This window comes from Sarcophilus harrisii, chromosome 4 (genome assembly GCF_902635505.1).
Source record: "Sarcophilus harrisii chromosome 4, mSarHar1.11, whole genome shotgun sequence".
Taxonomy (NCBI): Eukaryota; Metazoa; Chordata; class Mammalia; order Dasyuromorphia; family Dasyuridae; genus Sarcophilus; species Sarcophilus harrisii.
The window spans coordinates 264,272,893-264,290,713 of record NC_045429.1 but is presented as its reverse complement, the minus strand read 5'-3'; the positions used below and the strand labels follow the sequence as shown (position 1 = coordinate 264,290,713).

Genomic DNA, 17,821 nt, shown 5'->3' with positions numbered 1-17,821 from the left:
TTTTATTGATCTCTCCTTTTATTTTGAGAATTTCAAGTTTAGTGTTTGATTGAGGGTTTTTCATTTACTCTTTTTCTAGTTTTTTTAGTTGCAAATCTAGTTCATTGATTTTCTCTTTATGTTATGCAAGTAAACCTCTAGAGATATAAAATTTACCCTTATTACCACCTTGGCTGCATCCCACACATTTTGTTATGAAGTCTCATTATTGTCATTCTCTTGTATGAAATTATTAATTGTGTCTATGATTTGTTGTTTCACCCAATCATTCTTTAGGATGAAATTATTTAGTTTCCAATTACTTTTTGGTCTATTTTTTTCCCTGACTTTTTATTGAATGTAATTTTTATTGCATCGTGATCTGAAAAGGAGCCTTTACTATTTCTGCCTTTCTGCATTTGAATTTGAGGTCTTTATGTCCTAATATATGGTCAATTTTTGTGTAGGTTCCATGAAGTACTGAGAAGAAAGTGTACTACTTTATAACTCCATTCAGTTTTTTTCAAAGATCTATCATACCTAACTTTTCTAGTGTTCTATTTACCTCTTTAACTTCTTTCTTATTTAGTGTGTGGTTTGATTTATTTAGTTCTAACAGTGCAAGGTTGAGATCTCCCAATATTATAGTTTTGCTGTCTATTTCTTTTTACAGCTTTCTTAACTTCTCCTTTAGGAATTTAGATGCTCTACCACTTGGTGCATATATGTTTAGTATTTATATTGCTTCATTATCTATGCTACCCTTTAGCAAGATTAATGCCTTTCCTTTTCCCTTTCAATTAGATCAGTTTTTGCTTTTGCTTGATCTGAGATCAGGATGGCTAACCCTGATTTTTTTACTTCACCTGAAGCATAGTACATTCTGCTCCAGCCTTTTACCTTTATTCTCTATGTATTGCCCTGCTTCAAGTGTGTTTCTTGTAAACATATTGTAGGATTCTGGCTTTTAATCCAGTCTGCTATCTGCCTCTGCTTTATGGGGGAGTTTACCCCATTCACATTTATGGTTTAAACTACTAATTCTGTATTTCCTGCCATCTTATTATCCCCAAATTATGCTTTTCTCTTTCCTTTCCCCTTTACCCCTTTCCCCAGTATTAGACTTATGAGCACCATTTTCCTCATGCAGCCCTCCCTCTTTAGAATCCTTTTCTCCCCCTTAAAGTCCTTCCCCTTTTCTTAAACCTTTCCCTTACTTTTTCTGTATTCCCTTCTCTTTAGCCTATCCCTTCCCTTTTCACTTTTCCCCTCCCACTTTTCAATGAGGTGGGAGAAGTTTCTATGTATACCAAATATATCTAATATTTTCTCTTTGAGCCAATTCTGATGAGAGTAAAATTCACACTATGTTCATCCCCCTTCCTTCTTTCACTCAGATATAATAGGTTTCCTTTGCCTCTTCATGAGCTGTAGTTTCCCTTTTTTTTACCTTCACTTTTCCCTTTTTCTGGTACAGTTTCCTTTCCATCTCTAGTTCCTTTTTTTATTATAACAATAAAACCAAATTTTACATGTTCTCTTTATGTATACCCATAACAGAAATACAGTTCCCAAGAGTTCTTTTTACCTTTTTATGCTTCTCTTGAGTCCTATAATTAGAGGTCAAACTTTTTGTTTAGCTCTGTTTTTTTCATCAAAAATTCATGAAATTCACCTATTTCATTGAATGTCCATCTTCTTCCCTGGAAAAAAAATGCTCATTTTTGCTGGGTAAGTTATTCTTGCTGCCTACCAAGTTCTTTTGCCTTTCAAAATATCAGATTCCAGACCCCTTGATCCTTTCATGTGAATAGTGCTAGATCCTAAGTGATTCTTATTGTGGCTCCTCAGTATTTGAATTGTTTTTTCCTGGCTGCTTGTAGTATATTTTCCTTGGTCTGATAGTTCTGGAATTTAGCCATAATATTTCTTGGAGTTTTGATTTGGGGATCTCTTTCAGTAGGTGTTCAATGAATTCTTTCAATAGTTATTTTACCTTCTGATTCTGACATCTGGGCAGTTCTCTTTGATGATTTCCTGAAAAATAGTGTCTAGGCTCTTTATTTCATCATGATTTTCAGGGAGACCAATAATCCTTAGATTCTCTCCCCTAGATCTATTTTCCAGGTTTGTTGTTTTCCCAAGTATGTATTTAACATTTTTTTTCCTATTTTTTTTTCATCTTTTGGGTTTTGCTTGACTGATTCTTTGGTGTCTTCTGAAATCATCCATTTTCATTTGTTCAAGCCTGATTTTTAATGAATAATTTTCTTCATTTACTTTTTTAAATTTCTTTTTTATTTGTCCAGTTGAGTTTTTAAATGAGTTGTTTTATTCTATGGAATTTTTTTCCATTGCGCCAATTTTTTTATTTAAAGAATTTTCTTTTTCCAGTTCATAAATTCTGTTTTCCTTGGAATTGTTTACCTTTTCCAGTTCACTAATCCTGTTTTTCAGGGAGTTCGTTGATTTCTTTTTCCACTCTATCTTTTAATGAGTTACATGTCTAATCCTGACCCTTTTGCAAAGCTTTCCTTTCCTTTCTCCATTTTTCTTCTAGCTCTCTTTTAAGATGCTTTTTTAATTTCTTCTATGAGAGCCTTATGTGGTAGGGAGCACATCATATCCACCTTTGGATCTAGAGACAAACTGTTTTTAGTCTCCTCAGGGTTTGAAGTCTGCTCTCTTTCTATATAGAAGCTAGCGCTAGTTAGAGTCCACTTTGCCTTTTTGCCCATTTTAAGGAAAAAAAAAAGCTACAATGGGCTTATGGGGAGCAGTGGGGTATTTCCAAGCTGCCTCTACAGACAACAGCAAGTGACAGTGAAGGGGCAATGAGACAGCACCCATAGGCTGTGTTGGGATTAGCAGTTGTGCTGAAATCAGCAGCAGCAAAAAGGGAGTATCTGCACTGGGAATAGCAACTGGGTTGTCCTGGATACAGAGACTGCAGCTGCACTGGGAACAGTGACTGTGGTTGCACTTGGATCATGCTGAGTCACTCCAGGTGTTGGGTGGATGTGGCCAGGTCCCGAGAGACCTCGTGGTTTAGGGTTATAGTCTTTACTCCCTGTGTTTATAACTTCTCTGCTGATCTACTGGCTTGCTGCCAGGGCAGAGTAGCTCACCCTGTGGTAAAGTTCTCCCCACAGATTTTCCACCAGCAGAGACCACACCCTGCCCCCCTCCAGTCTGCTCAGTGTGAGCTATTTCCCCTGCTCTTACTGCCTGCCTGAGTCTGTGCCTGCTGTAGCCCCATTTTGTCCCTACCTGTGAGCAAAACTGACCTTTTTTGGGAGAATTTTAAGATTATCTTTGGTTGGTAATGTGTTGTACTCCCAATATTCATGGGTTCTGAGAGCCAAGCACTATTCAGAGGCTGAATTTTGTTAAAATTGATTGAGGATAAAGGATAGTTTAGGAAGAAGCATGTGTCCTCTCGGCCATCTTGGCTCTGCCCTCGAGTCTCTCATTTTCATTTATTCTCCTTTCATGCTAACTTTACTCTCAGCTTCACTCCTAACTATTTTAACTTTTCTACCTTTTCCCCATCAACCTTTTGGCCCACATGAGGGTATCCTTTTCCTTTCTTTAACCCTGACTTTCCATCTCCCTTTTATGTGTGATCTTCCCTCATTATAATGTAAACTCTTTGAGAAAACAAATATTTACTCCAACACAGTATCAAAAAAGCAAAAAGAACCCAATGAGTACATGGATTTGTGTTGAATAAAATCCACTAACTATTATGTGCATCCAGCAGTAGTTAAGTCCCATTTGTTAGCTCAAGGTTTATAAAGATATCCTGAATTTCAAAAGTCTTTTTAACAGAGGAATAATTCTCAGTTATTGGTCTCAGTGTCTAAGTTACACATACAACCAGCTCTGTATCCAAATGTCCTTTTGGTTTTGATATATATGCTCATATTTATAATTCTAGTGCTTGGCATATACTAAGTGCTCAATAAATTTCTCTCTATGTATCTCTTCTTTCTCTGACTCTTTCTCTGCATATATGTATGGGTGGATTATGATCTATCTATATCTATCTTTAGATAGGTTTCTTACATGCATCAAACTGTTGGTGTTTGTTTTCTATTCAATTTGCCCTTCTCTTTCACTTTACTGGATTGCTTAATCCAATCATCATTTTGAGGTTAAAATTAACAAATTCGTATTTTTCTCCATTTTCTATCTTTTAAAGTCAAGTACTTTGTGCCTGAAATTAGTATTCCTTATATTTCTTTTTTTTTTTTTAATTCAATTGAATTTCGTTTTCAGGTTTTAATTTTTTTTTTCTTCTCACTTCCCATAAGACCCATTATTTATTCTTCTTTGATGGTAGTCAGTTCCCTTCCCCCCACCCTTTCCTATTTACCTACCCATCCCAAGTTTCCTTGGAATTATGTAGTTTGCTAATTTCGTATTTGTTTATTTTATCCTCTTTGGGTTCTTCCTTTTATTAACATGTTTTTCAAAATCTTCTCTTCTTTTGCTCATCCACCCACCAAAATTTTTCAAATTAAGTATCAGTATTTTTTGGTATCCTCTTCTAGGAAGTTTACCTACTTTATTTGTATTTATTCTAGTTTTTTTTTTTCAAATACTATTCTCCCCATTCAATTTGCTATAATCTCATTTGTTCCTACTTTATGTTCTCTATGACCCCCATGAGAAATAATATCTGATTTCTATATTTTTGCATTTGTAAATTTTATCCCATACTCTCCTCTTTCTTGTATATTTATTTTTTTTGTTTGTTTCACTTTTGGTAATGCCTTTTACTGTATTTCTCTTAGAAAAATAAATTTTTAAAATTTGCAAGCCTGTAGAGGGGATTGCTTCATATACAGCTGAATAATTTGGAGTTTCCACTCAGTGGTCCCATCTCTAGGCTATCCCAAATAGGAACTATAGTCAGTGCAAAAAGCCTTGCAAGGTTATGGCTCAGTGTCTCTATGTGGAGGTCCATTCCAATTAGCCCCATTGACTCAATTCCCTTGAATTCATTAAAAAAAAGAAAAAGAAGAAAACATTTATTCTGCTAAGTTACATGCAGAAAAAGAAGTATAACTATGGAAAAGAGTTGGAAGAAATGGTGATGCAGAGAGGGCTCCAGGGAAAGAAGCTTTGATGTAACTTTTTATGTTTGAGGGAAGGGGGAATAGAAATCTATCTGGGATCAGTCCTGTCTCCACAAAGTCATGTGGCCATATCCTACTCCCTGATTCATTTCTCTTAAGGTAAGCTTATTCTGTCTCTGCATCTATATTCCCCCCATCACCTTGAATGCTGGATGTCCCTGGATACCCATACATTATCACCCTTTGATAAAGAAGAAATAGAAAGTGCAGCCTTTGCTCAAAGTGGTCTTCTCTTGGGTTCCACTCTACCTAGGAGTAGGGGGAATTATTTTTTTTTATAAAGCCTCTATCTCTTACCACAAACATACAACATATCTCCATATGAGATTATTCTTTTTTGACAGTTTCATTTTCCTTCTAGGATGGGACCCATCTTCTAATCCCCACATCCCAGTCCTTGGTCTCCTTTTAAAAAAAAAAAAAAAAAAAAAAAAAAAACTATTTTCCCACAATCCCTCACCGTCCTACTGTCATTAAGAAATAAAAAAAAAATTACTACCTCTTCTCTGGATTAAGTAAAAATGTATTTCTAGTTTCCCTCTTTATATTGCCTTTTCTCTGTCCAGTAAATCAAATCTCCTTTATGTTATTACATCTTATTAAATATGTTGATTCATTTATAGGGAAGAGTGAGATTTAGTTTGAGAAATATTAATTTAGACCTTTCTATGTCTTTGCTTCTGATTCTTCAAGATCTCCTCAAATCATTCTTTGTTCACTAATCTTTCTGCTTTCTTGTACCCTTCAATCCCTTTTTTAAAAAAAGCCAATAGCCTAGGTCAACATAAGAGGATACATTTCATTATTTGGTTCATTTCTTGATCATTATATTTATTTATTATATATATTATATTAATTATATATAATATTATATTTATTATTATAATATATTAATATTATATTATAATAATTAATGATTATTAATAAAAATAATTAATAATATATTCATATAATTATTATATATAATTATATATAATAATATATATTTACCTTTCTTGTGTTCATCTTGTTTGGAGTGATGATAAATTGAATGTTCAGTTCAACTCTATGTGTTTGTATTACTATTGTTGTTTTTATAGAATTCTCAACTATTAAAGGTATTTTTTTCCATTGATGAGTAACTGACTATAGGTAAATTATTTGGGGTTGTAATTTGAATTCCTTTGCTTTTTAAAATATTATATTCCATTCTTTTCTCAGATTTCTTGTGTCTTTGAAGTAATCCAAGTGATCATAGATTTAAAGCTAAAAGGAATTGTAGAATACAATTAATCCAATCCCTTCATTTTAAAGATGATGAAGAAAGAGGTTATGGATTTTCTCAAAGTCACAGAAAATAATAAATGTTAGAGCTGTGATTCAAATACCTGTCCGATATTCTTTTTACTATACAATGCTGTCTTCTAGGTGATTTAAGTCAAGTTCACTCTTAGTTGAAAACTTTTGCAAATAGCCAATGACCTAATACTCATTTTATTTCAAATGAAGAAAAATCTAATTAATAATTAAGGACAACCGATACTTTCATGTATGGGATTTTTTTCTAGCAACAATCTGGGTGTCCAATCCTTTGGTACTATTTTCTATTTTCAAAACTTTTTGGAAGGGTTTTTGTATACTTTCCTAAAATATGGTATTCAGGCTTTGTTTTGTTCTGTGTTACCTTTATCATGTTCTTCTGATAAATCTGTCATTTTTAAGTTACCATAGTGCATTTTATCTTCAAGATCAGTTATTTTGACTTCTATTGAATTATTATCTTTCAATGTTTTGTTTCTTTTCTGCCAAATTCTCTTCTTCTTCTACATTTTCTAATTCCAAAAATGTAAATCATTTTTTGAGAGCCTATCCTTTAGAAAGATTCTCGATTGCATGTTCTGAATTTGTCAATTCTGCTTTAAGAGTTCTGATTTAAAAAAAAAAAAAAAAAAGATCTCTGATTTCCAAAATATTTTCTATCTTAATATCTTTTTGTAAAAGTTTTATTTCTATTTTGAACAATTTCTGCACTTTCTTGCTATTGTTCCTTGATCTTTGTAGATCATTTGGGAGTACCGGGAATTTTTTTTTTTTGTCATTGGAGATTTTATTTCATTTGCTTTCATTATTCAGTATGTTCTGGGGTTCTAAAATTTTCTATTTATTTTGCCTTTGATATAAATCTCTTAGCTTGTGAACTAAGCTTATATCTGAATTTTCTTGTACATTTTGTACTTTAGCTCTTTTCTTTTCTTCTCATTATTTCATTTCTGATTCTTTCCATCATCTTTAAATGAAATGGTTTGCATTTCCCTTGCAACTCCCCAGGCAGATTCTGAGGCATGAGACTGAGATATATGTGTAGGCAACTAGTTTTCTGTCCAGAGTAAATTTCACAGGACAAGTACTGGCCCCAACTAGTTTTCTAATCTTTCTTGCAGGCATATAAGTCCCTTCCCCTGCAGCTAACTACACACCCTACTTCTCACAGTCACACTCTCTTTCCTTTAGAGGGCTCAGCGGAAACATTATTTTCTACCTTTTTTTTTTTTTTTTAAAAAGTCAAAAGGAATCAGACTAACTCAGCTTTACTTTCTCTATATTTGGCTCACATTTCCTTCTTTTGAGGTTTTTAGAAAACTATTCTGTCTTCATGCTGATTATATAACTTAAATTTCCATTATTTCTCATCATCTATTGTTTAAGATTGTATCTTTTTTTTTTTGTCCTGACTCTACCTTACAGTGTTTTAGCTGTCTCTCCCAGGCCTTACAGTGTTTTAGCTGACTCTACCAGATCCTAGATTTATCAAATTTGACAAGCATGTTATTTGTTGAGTCAAAGTTTGAAAGGATTTCTGAGGTCATATAGTCCCATTTGCATGTGAAGAATCCCATCTATAACAAATCCAGTCTTTACTTCTAGAGCTATAACGAGAGGGAATCCACTTCTTAAGACACCCCATTTTATTTTTGGATAGGTCTAACTATTAGCAAGGTTTTTATTTTTTTTCTATGACTGAAATATGCCCAACTGTAATCAAATATTAATTTATTTGATTACATCATGCCCCCTGCGCCCAAACAGATCAAATCAAATTTATCTTCTACATGACATCTATTCAGATGCTTTAGGATAGATGTCTTTTCCCACTCTCCCCTCAAAATGTTTTATAGTGTAATCATCCCAGTTTCTTCAAGTAATCTCATTTGGCATTATCTCAAGGCACTTCACCTTGGTTATGCTGCAACTTATCAATGAGTTTCCTAGAATGTAGAATAGATAATTATTGTACTTCAAATGTAGCTTGACCAGAGTAGAACCCAGTGGTTCTGAATAGCATTTTCCATCCCAAGTCTTTTGGAATTGTCTTAAGTCATTGTATTGTTGAGAAGAGCAAACACTTATCAAAGTCTATTGTTTGTACAATGTTGCTATTACTGTGTAGAATGTTCTCCTAGTTCTGTTCACTTCTCCTTAGATCTGGATGTTACTCCTCTCTTAATGTGACTTAAATTTATATAAGGCTTTTTTTTGCAGTCATATACACCACTGATTCATATTGAGTTTATAATCCACCAAATCTCCCAGGTTTTTTTCAGGTAAACTGTATGTCCCTTTCTCCATTTTGTACTTATAAAAATGATTTTTTTTTTTTAGCCCAAGAGTGAGATTTTATATTTATCTCCATTAAATTAAATCTTATTATATTTGGAACCAATTTTCTACATCTGTCAGGCTACTTTTCCTCCACTGTATGAATTCTCTCTCCTAACTTTGTTTCACCTGTAAATTTGATAAGCATACCACCTTTGTCTATCTAATCACTGATTTTTTTTAGTCATAAAGCATCAACATTTGTTATAATAAACTTATGCCTCCTTCCCTTTACTTCCCATACTAAGTGTAGCACTACCTCATCTTCCTATTCTCACTTAAATCATGTGCCAAAGCTAAATATCTCTCTGAGATACTTTTGTCAATGTTTAAGTCTTGTCTTTCTTCTGTAAAAAATTCTTTACTGACCTGAACCTTGTACAATAACCACTAAAACAAAATTTTAAGGACCAAGAATAAAAATAAAGAATGAGAATATCAAAAGCCTTGAGCCTGTCCTTCAATCACATGTTGAACACTTGAAGAGTTCAGAGACATTTCACTTCCCATTTTTTTCCCTATTGAGAAAGGAATTCAGAAGTGCTGAGATGATGGATAATAGAGTTCTGAGGCCATTTCTTTTGATACAAGGGAACACATGACAGCCTATTTCACTTATTGCACCACCTTCATCTTCATTCCTGATTTAAAAAAAAAGCCTTGCTAAATCAACTGGGGCAAGGATATTTACTACAAAAGATTTCAAACCATTTTTTGCATGGAGGCCTCTAATCACAGAATCTCCCATGAGTGGGAGAAGCATCCCACTAATTTCAATCAATGAATCAATCAACAAGCATTTATTAAGTGCCTAATATATGCCAGCTACTGTGCTAGGCACTGAAGTTACAATGACAAAAATAGAAGTCCCTGCCTTCAAAGAAGCTTACATTCTAATGGAAGAAATAACATGCATATATAAATACATATGAAACAAATACAAGGTAATTTTGATGGGGAAGGCACTCACATCTGGGGGAATCAGAAAAGGCTTCATGCAGAAGATAGGGCTTCATCTGGCTTTGGAGGAAATTAGGAATTCCAGAAGGTAAAGAGGGAGTACATTTCAAGCATGGGGGGACACCAATGTAAAGGCACAGAGATGGGAAGTGGAGGTCAAAAGGGAGTAATAGCAACAAGTCCAGTTTGACTAGGCTGTAAAGTATGTGGAGGGGAGTATTATGTTATAAGGCTGGAAAAGTAGTTTGGGAGTAGATTGTGAAAAAACTTTAAGAGCCAAAGTGCATATTTAATCCTAGAGGTTAGAGAGTTACTGGAATTGAATAAGAGGTGAGTGAAATGGTCAGACCTGTGCTTTAGGAAAATCACTTTACCAACTGTGTGGAGTTTAGAAAAGGGAGAGAGCTGAAGCAAGGAGATCAATGAGGCCACTGCAACAGGACAGGTAAGAGTTAATAAATGACATGAACTAGGCATAGAAATGGAAATAAGGTGATGGACACAAAGATATGTTGTGCAAGAAAATCAACAAAATGTGGCAATTTATTAAATATATAGTTTAAATGAAGAGTTGAGGATGACATCATGATTAAAATACTAGTATTCTGTATACCTGGGGAATGTGGTAGTGTCTTTGGTAGCTATAGGGTAGTGTAGACAAGGGATGTATTTGGGCACAAAAGACAATGAGTTCAGTTTTGGAGGCCAAGTTGGAGATATCTACAGTACAAAATTCACAATATCCAATAGGTTATGTTGAACTGGAGCTCAGGATGGAGTTTCTATTTGGATATATAGAACTGAGAGTCATTAACATAGTAAACCTGTAAGAAGCGATGAGGTCACTAAGTAAGAGTGTGTAAAAACAGACCAAACTGAAATACTCCTTTTTCCCCCTTCAACCTCTCCCAGGGCTTTTTTTAGCCTTTATGAAATCTCAGAGACTCAAAGACTGAAAGGTTAAGGGAGAAACATCTGGTTGCACTGAAGATTTCCAAACTGGGTACTTAAGGTTACTACCAGGTTAGTTCTAGAGAGCTTATAAAATACCTCTACAATATGTTTTGTGAGCTTCTTCATTGCCAGATGCTTCTGGTCATATGGGTTTCCAAAAATGTGCTTGAGTGGTATAATCTAAGTTCATCAATACAAATCAGCAATCTACTGCTGGAAAGGATCTTAGGGATCACTGAGGCCAATCCTGTCATTTTACAGGAGAGCAAACTGTGGCCAAGTGTATTTAAGTAACTTACCCAAAGTTTGACAAACAGCAAGTGGCAAAGCTGGAACTGAACTCAAATCTATCAATTAACAAACATTTATAAAGTACTTACAATGTGCCATGAATAAGCCTGACTTCAAATCCAGTACCGATTTCAATGCATCCCACTGTGCCCAGTGATACATAAAAAATATAATTCAAGTACAAGTACTTCATTTTTGCCAATATTTCTTCAGATCCCATTTCCATTTGTTCCCAAACACACTCCTCTGAAGCAACTTCAGGGGCAGAGAGCTTCTGAAAATACTCAGAAACCATTCTTATGTGATAATACCCAAACACAATGGCTATTTAGCCTTTGCTTTTATACCTCTAGTGAACAGAAAAAAGGGAACAAGCATTAATTAGGAGCCTACCATGTGTCTGGCATTGTGCTAAGCACTTCACAAATATTGTATCATTGGAAGTCATAATAGCCCTGAGAGGTAGGTGTTATTATGATCTCCATTTTACCATTAAGGAAACTGAGGCAGACAGAGATTAAGTGACTTTCCCAGAGTTAAACAACTATCAAGTATCTGAGACTATATTTGAACTCAGGTCTTTCTGACTCGTGGCTCAGAGCTCTCACCACTGTGCTAGGAGGACCATTACTACCTCCCCAGAGTAGAAAGCTCTAATTCTTAGAATTAAGGATTAACACACCCAAAACAAGTCAAGTAACAAACACCTAATATTTATTAATAAATTAGTACACTTGAAGGCATTTTATTTTCCACATCAGTCCCTTACCACCACCACCACCACCATCCCACCACTCCTTCCACACCAAAGTGGCTTAGACCACCTTCACATTCAGTTCTTGCAACTGAGCATTAACAGACTCTGTGTGTGCGTGTGTATGCACATGTGCATGTGTGTGTGTTCATAAGGGGAGCTTAAGTGTTGCAAATATATCGAACAAGAGTTCTTACAGTTGCAGCCATTTTAAGAAAAGTGATTGCATGATGGCAGATAACACCAGGACCAAGCAAGGTTGTGAGGACCAACTGGAACTACTGGCTATGCATGTATAAAAAACCAAGACAACTTGTAAAGCATAACTGGGCAAACTTGGACTATGGAAAAGGGAGGGGTCCTGATGGGGCTCCAGGCCCTACTTCCCGGAGTGCAGCATCAACACTGCATGACTGCTCAGTCCAGAATAGGAGAGGTTAAAACTCCCCTTTTTGGCTGGGATGCCACACAATTGAATTTGCAAGTCCTAAAGGCCAAAGAAAAGACTCGTTCCCCATGAGAGCTTCCACTTAAAAGGAGTATGAGTAAACCGAACATTCTATGTATTGTCCAGGCAAACACCGTGAGAATACTAATCAAACATCAGTCATGTATACAAATTATATAACAGGACATATTAAAAAAGTTAACTCAAGTAAAAACAGGTCACATGAGTGTGACTGGGTATTGAGCCTCTAAGTTCCTTTATCCCAGAGAAAAAAATAATTATTGATATAAAAGAAAAACTTTAAGGGAAGAGAAGAGGGAAGACGGGGAAAGACAATGAGACTTCTAATTGAGAACAATGTGACAATAGATTTTAAACAAACAAACAAAAGGTTTAACATCCCAAATTTAGTGTGCAGGGACAGAGAAGAAAGGTCACATCATATTTATGGTTAAGTGAATTTAAAGTGCACAGAATGATTGGAAGGAATATAAAAATGCTAAATAGAGAAAAGATGAAATAAAATAAAAAACTGCATTGGCAGTTACAACCGGAAAGGGTATATGAACTTGTCCTTTCTTAAGAAGGAGAATTAAAAGTAAAGAACTCAAAACACTGGCCCTGTATTGTAGTTTAAAAAAAAAAAAGGATCTTGTCTCCTAGCTGTCCATCATCTTTACCAAGTGCCCTAAGCAATAATCCAGAATACAGTGTCCCCAATGTCCTACAGTAGGTCGGGAAGATGGCTATAAACGGAGTCCAGGAGTGTCTGGCTGGCTTCCTGGCTCTTGACTCCAATAATCTCAAACAGCCTGTCCAGCTTGTCCTCTGCCTGGGGAATTTCCTCAATCACATGCAGTTCCTCTGGATTTAGGATATGGAGCATGTCATCAAAGATTGGCTGCAAGTCACAAGGGTCCAAGCGTACCTGCCGCAACACTGTGTCTTTCTTTTCTGTGATAGAAGTAAGGGAGAGAAAAATACATTTGTAGTCAATGAGTCAGTCAAGAAACATTTATTAAGTACTTATTATGTGCCAGATACTGTACCTTTGACATACAAAGGTAAAAACAAACAATGGGGAAGGGGGGGAAAGACACTGATTTGAAAGAGTGTCCATCTTAACAGAGAAGACAGAAATAATTATATACATTTAAGATAGGTAACACAGTGCTGGACTTAAAGTTCAAATCCTGCCTCAGACATTTTGGTCAAGTTATTTTAACCTCTGTCTATCTCAGTTTCCTCATGTGTAAAATGGGGATAATCATAGCACTTGCCTTCCAGAGTTGTTGTGAAGATAAAATGAGGTATTACTTATAAAGTGTTTTGCAAACTTTAAAATTCTATTTAAATGTTTGTTGGAGGTGGTTTAGGGTATTGTTGGGAAAGCAGCTGGGGGGATCATGAAAGACCTCTGGACAAAAGATAAAGTTTGAAACTACAGGACTGAGCTGAGAAAGAAGAGCATTCCAAGCATGAAAGACAGTTAATGCAAAAAGCACTGTCTGGGAAAGTAGACAAAGATGGTTATCTTTCATTTACTTTTCCCTCTTCCCCTGTTTCCTCACTTTCTAGTTTTGAAGTCTCAGTAAAATATTAATGAAGACTTGTGTAAAAGTCTGTCTTGATTAGGGAAATAGTAGAATGTCTTCAAAGAAAACCAATGATCACTTTCAGTTGTCTAGAAGGCAGCTCAAACTAGCCCAAAGAAAGCTACATTAGCAGAAACTATTCAAGTGCTTCTTTTGATGAACAGATAAAAAATGATTTCTAATTAACGCATGCAAACTGTTTTGCTGTAAATTAGTTCTTCCCAAACAATCAAAAGTGACTTAACAGAAGATGATGAAAATGTTTGAACAAATTTTTGACTAAATTGAGGAAATGTTAACTGAGCTTCTGTCCAAATGATCAAAAATCCCAAACTCATGCAGTCTGATCATTCACCCTCTTTTCTAATGCGCAATTTCAGGTAAAGTTAGTAGAAGCTTTTTGCTTCACAACCATACTTTACATTTGAGAAAGCAATCTCAAAGATTTAATTTTTAATGGTCTTTGGTGAGGAATTTATAGGTTACATCTATTATTACTAATACAAACAAACATAGATTTAGAACAGAAAGAGATCTCAGTTTGCTGACTAAATCATTTAGATGAGGTAACTAAGGTAATCTAGTCAAGCCCATTGGCTTTTTTGTTTGTTTGTTTTTTATGGACCAAAACTGTGATTCCAATGATATGAGTGCTCTTGGTAAGGGATTTCTATCAATTCAGATAATAACTTATAGTTTCAGATAGTCTCTTTGGAGTACTGAGAAAGTAAGCAGTATTTCCAGTTATATGGAACTTACATCTTTCTTACTGGAAAATCAGCTCTATCCACTGCTTCACGATGACTGTTCCCTCATCTTACAGAAGAGAAAATTGAGTAATCTAATGCAACCCTAATTTCACAGATGAGATTTAAAGGACTTGCCCAAGATCACACAAGTAGTGAGCAAAAGTCCTAAAATTTGAATTCAGAACTTCTTACTCCAAACCCAGTCTTCATTCTATGATATGCTTTGAATTACCTATTACATAATAGGGTATTTAAAAGTAGCATGGGAAATTTCAATAAGAGAGAGTCAAACAAGTGATCATTTTCCCTATAGGCATCATCAATAATGTATATATCTTTGAAGAGGCAATTTTAGAATTTGGTACTCACTTCTACAATACAAAGGTTGGCATTATCCTTGAGTGTATGTGTGTGTGTGTGTTTTCTAAGTATTTTCAAGATATGCTTAGTTCACTTTATTTACTGACTACACAGATTTATAAGCCTATCAGAGGAATGCTGGATATAATCATTTTTTAATTGTTAAATCACTTCTGTCATGTCTGATTCTGTCAGTTCACTTGGGGTTTTCTTGACAAAGATACTAGAGTGATTTGCGATTTCCTTCTCTAGATCATTTTGCAGATGAGGATCTGAGGCATATAGGTTAAGTGACTTGCCCAAGGTCACACAGTTAGACCGTATCTGAGGCCATATGTGAACTTAGGAAGATGAGTCTTCCTGATTACAAATTCAGAACTCTGTCCTCTGCACCACTTGGCTTCCCATTCTTTCCCCTCTATACCTTCCAATTAGTTTTAGATGAAAATGGAAATATGAGCTTGGCCCTGGGTTTGTTGACCCCCATACCTTTGGTAATAAAGGAGCCATTCCTGCTCAGAGCAGAAGAGCCACTGGATGTGGAATCACAACGGAGAAGGGGTTCTGACTCATCCACGAAGAAGCCCTTATTCTTATCCATAGGAGATGGTTCCACAGTCAGGACAGTGGCATTCTCAGACTTCGGATTGGGGCTAGGGATTGGGCTGGGACTGAGTGGGGTGGGACTTGATGGAAGGGCCAGCTTGTCAGCTTCCAACTGTAAATAGGAAAAAAATAAAGCATTTACTTTTAGCAAATAGCCTTCATTTTCTTTTCCTTATATTTTAAGTTAGCACTGTACAACTGGAAGCTCTTCCTCCACCCCTTCAATATCTTATTATACATAATAGGAAAATTAGATCTTAAACAGTTAAACCTGGAAGATATAAGCAACACAATCCCTCTATTTTAGAGAGTTTGAAATTGAGGCCTATAGAAAAATAGTGAAAAAATTATTTTCTAATTAGTGGTAAAGTAGGACTAAGCACCCATGTGTCCAGGACACTGTTTCCACCACACAATTCAGTAGTTCATATTAGATTTAAAGCAGTCTACTGATTCTGTAGTAAAGTTATATGGGTTCACCTATTCTTTTAAAGTTTCAATAACAGTAATTTATAGGCTCTGTAGGGGATATTATGAAACAAGTGTTACATTCTCTCTCATTTTTCCAAAAGAGTTAATGTAAACCCACCAAGGGAAAGTCACTTTGAAGTTCACAAAAAATAGAGGTAGTAGAGTCAACATTTGAACATAGGAGAGAAACTTTGGAAAGGGCGAAGGGCTTGGAATCAGAAGACTTGTGTTTAAAATGAAGGGATTGGATTAGATAATCGCTAAAGTGGGGGTAGAGGGAGAGAATAAGGATTTATTAAGTGCCTATTATATGCCAAGAACTGTGCTAGGTAGGTCTACAAATTATCACCTCATTTAATTCTCACAACAACCCTGTGATGTAGGAGCTTTCATTTACCCCATTTTATAATTGAGGAAACTGAGGCAGACAAGAGGTTAAGTGACTTGTCCAAGTCACTTAACAAAGCTAGTATCCAAAGACAGATTTGAACTTGGGTCTTCCTGACTCCAGGCTCAGCATTCTATCCACTGTGCCACTCAATTGTCTCCAAAGTCATTTCCAGTTATAAATACAACATCCTATGATCCCAGATTTAGTCTCTTTCAATCACACATAGAGACAAAGAGATGGAAGAAGGAAAAGAAGGAAAAGGAAGAGGAGGAAGAAAGAAGGAGGATGAAGAAGGAAGAAAGAGGAAGAGGAAGAAAATGGAGAAGGAAGAAGAAAAGGAGGAGGAGAAAGAAGAGAAGGAGGAAGAGAAGGAGAGAAAAAGTGGGAGAATATATAACCAAGATAAAGCCAGAAATGAGAGAAAAATCAAGGCCACAATGCTACACTGTGCCATCCCCATGAAGTATCCAATTCAACAAGTATTTTTTAAGCACTTACTACGTATCTGTGCTAGGCATAGTGCTAAATCAAAGAGGGGGAAAAAAAGACAAAATGTTAAATGGCCCCATGCTCTCAAGAAGTATCAAATCTACTCCTTGGAGGTATACAATATGCAAATAGAAAAGTAAATGCAAAATGATCTGAGGAATAAGATAACAGCTGGCAGAAGTACCAGGAAAATGTTCCTTGTAGAGGCAGAACATGAACTCAACCTTGAACAAATGTTATACAGGGAGGGTGTGTTTGAAAAAACATTTGAACTCAGGACTTCCTGATTCCAGGCCTGGCACTCTAACCAGCGCACCACCCTATCCTCTCCACCCAGCTACCACAAAAGTTTGACTTCAGAAACTGCAAACCTAAATGACTGGAAGGATGTGGAAGCTGTAAAGAGAAATAGGGAAATTGAGGAGAAGAATGAGTTTTAATAGGAAAGTAATAAGGTCCACTCTGAATTTGAGAGGATGAACTAGATAGACATCTTGATAGAAATGATAATGAAGAACTGAATAATAATGATAGTGCCAGGAATCATGCTAAGTTCTAGGAAAGAAATCAGTTTTGTACATAACAGATATGAAAATCTTATGCAATGAATATAGCACCTGTGGAAACTGATAAGCTAACCCAGAAAATGTAAAGAGCAAAGACAAGGGGATCAAAATTGTTGTCTTGAGTGCCACTCATGACTAAGGTGGGAGGAGGGGGCAGACACAGATCATGCCAGCAAAGAAGATGATAAAGAAGAAGGCAGAAAAATAAGAGACCCAGCAGAGGTCAATATCAGGAATGGCAATGGAAGAAAGTGTATTCAGAAGGTGGCATGGTCCAGTGTCATAAACCAAGAGAAAAGGGCATCAAGGTAGAGCAATTAGGAGCTCATTGGTAACCTTGAAGATAGCTGTTAAAGACAAGTGGTGGGGTTAGAAGTCACATCAATCAAAAAGCATCCATGTGTCACTTGTCATGTCTTTTCAGTGCT

At 35.7% G+C, this 17,821-nt stretch overlaps 1 protein-coding gene across 2 annotated transcripts in view; it reads right to left on the bottom strand.

Annotated features, from left to right (window-relative positions):
• Positions 1-11,656: 11,656 nt before the first annotated feature.
• The window catches only part of TNFRSF21 (TNF receptor superfamily member 21), a 107,913-nt gene continuing 101,748 nt past the window's right edge, over positions 11,657-17,821 (bottom strand). The window contains exons 5-6 of one of the 2 annotated variants that reach the window (XM_012549111.3): positions 15,360-15,588; positions 11,657-13,120 (exon numbers count right to left, since the gene is read on the bottom strand). In XM_012549111.3, the coding sequence (XP_012404565.1) occupies positions 12,891-13,120; positions 15,360-15,588 (459 nt within the window). In that variant the 3' untranslated portion in view covers positions 11,657-12,890. The remainder of the gene's footprint in view (positions 13,121-15,359; positions 15,589-17,821) is intronic. The other variant, XM_031964746.1, reaches the window with a different exon arrangement.